This window comes from Aphanomyces invadans, assembly GCF_000520115.1.
Source record: "Aphanomyces invadans strain NJM9701 unplaced genomic scaffold supercont1.13, whole genome shotgun sequence".
NCBI classification, from domain to species: Eukaryota; Oomycota; class Saprolegniomycetes; order Saprolegniales; family Verrucalvaceae; genus Aphanomyces; species Aphanomyces invadans.
Genome location: NW_008580158.1, coordinates 734,438 through 736,478, shown reverse-complemented (window position 1 = coordinate 736,478; position 2,041 = coordinate 734,438). Strand labels below are relative to the sequence as shown.

The 2,041-nt window shown below is 55.8% G+C and overlaps 1 protein-coding gene across 1 annotated transcript in view; it reads right to left on the bottom strand.

Annotated features, from left to right (window-relative positions):
- H310_07186 (hypothetical protein) overlaps positions 1-1,598 on the bottom strand; it is a gene marked incomplete at both ends in the record, with an annotated part of 2,592 nt that extends 994 nt beyond the window's left edge. The window contains one exon of the mRNA XM_008872528.1: positions 10-1,598. Within this exon, the coding sequence (XP_008870750.1) occupies positions 10-1,598 (1,589 nt within the window). The remainder of the gene's footprint in view (positions 1-9) is intronic.
- Positions 1,599-2,041: the final 443 nt, after the last annotated feature.

Sequence of the window (2,041 nt, the reverse complement as noted above, 5' to 3'; positions counted from 1 at the left end):
TGTTCCCACTGGGTCAAGTGCGAGTTGCACGAGTGCGGTTCGACCCATGACGCGGCCTTGCAGTAGGGGCTCTTGATCGCGACGGTTTTGCCGTCGAAAGTACGGACAGTCGGATCGGCAAATGTGACGGGCTTCACCTCCCCGGTTTCCAAGAAGCGGATGAAGTGGCCGCTCAGTCCAAAGCAACGGTCAGGCGAGGTACCAAGGGTGTCGCGCGCCTTCTTAACAAAGGCTGCGTGAGCCGCGTCGACGCGGTCGCCGACGCTGAACGTCTTGACTTTCTTCTTATTGTCCTTGTCGTCCTTGTTGGCGTCGTCCACGGCGGCAGCTATTTCCTTGTCCGAGAACAACTTGCAACCTTCGCCTTCGTCCGCCTTGATGCATTCGACGTCCAAGTTCTTGCCGCGGCGGCCGACGAAGGACGAATCGGCTTTGACTTTGTACGCCATCCACTTTGTCCCCGTGGCCACGTCCGCGTCGTACGCATCCTTGGTCTCCTTGTAGTACGCGTCGCATGTCGCGACGATGGGAGGGACCTTTTCTCCTTTGCGCTTCTTCCAGCTCGTCGTGGGTTCCGCATACCAAATGTCGTGACTATCCGTGATTGGCAAGTGGAATTTGATCTTGCTCGCGTCGACTCCAACGACCTTGCCATTCATCTGGTACCCGACGCTGTGGCTCGGAGGCACAAACGAGCAGAGCTGTACCGTAGTCGTGCGGTGGGTGAAATCGTAGTCCGAGTTGATAAACTCGACGAATTGCGTGTTTTGGTCTTTGACGGCTTCGAGCAAGTCCGAGATCGCGTGGTTGAGTTGGCTCTTCTGGGATGACCCGAAGCGGCTTTCCATGTACCGAATGGCTTGGTTGAACGCGAGGTTGCCGTAGCGCCGGAGGAACGATGGGAGGTTCCAACCATCCGTGGCGTCTTGCGCCCACTCGCAGTTCTTGTTGTTCAACGCTTCGTCCAAGCACTGTCGGTCTTGCTTGCGCAGGACCTTGTTGTTGGCCGACTCCGTGAGGAAGTTGAAGAAGCTCTTGATGACGCAGTCGGCATGGTTGCGCGTGCTCGCCAGCGCGAGTTTCACAGTAGTGAAAGTCCACTGGTCGAACTGCGTCGTGATCGACAGCGCCGTGTTCACTTCACGCAACAACTTGTTGTAGACCAAGAGCGAGTCAGCCAGAGCCGCATCCACACACGAGTCGGTGGTAGCGCTAAAGTACCCGTTGTTGTACGTGCCGGTGGTCGTCGTCGCAAGCTCCGAGCACAAAGCTGTTACAAACTGAGACGTGCACTTGTTCACACGCTTGTCGCTCATGCAGTCGCGGCGAGACTGGGCCGTAGCAATGCACAGCGCGAGGTCCCCTTCGACCTTGCACAACTTGAGGTTGTCGTAGAACTGGTCGAATGGCTTCTTTGGGCCTGTTGTCGGCTTGGGCGGACGGGTTACCGTGTACCCGGGTTTGCCGTACCCAGACGGTTCCTTGCCGTATCCGTCATCGTACTTGGCAGGTTTGTCGCCGTATTGCGGCTGAGCCTTGTACCCATCTTGGGCAACGACTGTGGCGGCCACAGCCAGGCTGAGCAACGCTACCTTCATTCGAGGAGTCTTGGATTGGCGACCCGAGGAAGGAAATTGCAAAATACTACATTTCCCCTGAGCTTCTGTACTTGCGAAGCCCGAAACGACTCAAAACTTCGGCACCAATCTCATTATCCCTCAATTAATTGCAGCCAATGACTATCCCCTAGCTGTGAAACGGACGTGCGAAAAGTCACGCCGAAAGGGCGTGGTAAAAACGCCGAATGTATCACGACGTCTTGGCAGGGCCAAGAGCCAAGCGGCGTTGGCTATGTCATGCGCTCAACCAGACAATTCCTCATTGCCATTGCATTGTCGAGGTAAGCGCTCTGTTTTTGCCCGCGGTATCGCTCGAAGTGTCGAAGCTACGACCTTTCGTTGATGTAACCGTCTCGCCCCTGCGCCACCTGTTGAAACGGCTACAAAGCAGTGTGAATTGATTTTAAAGACTAACGTTATGT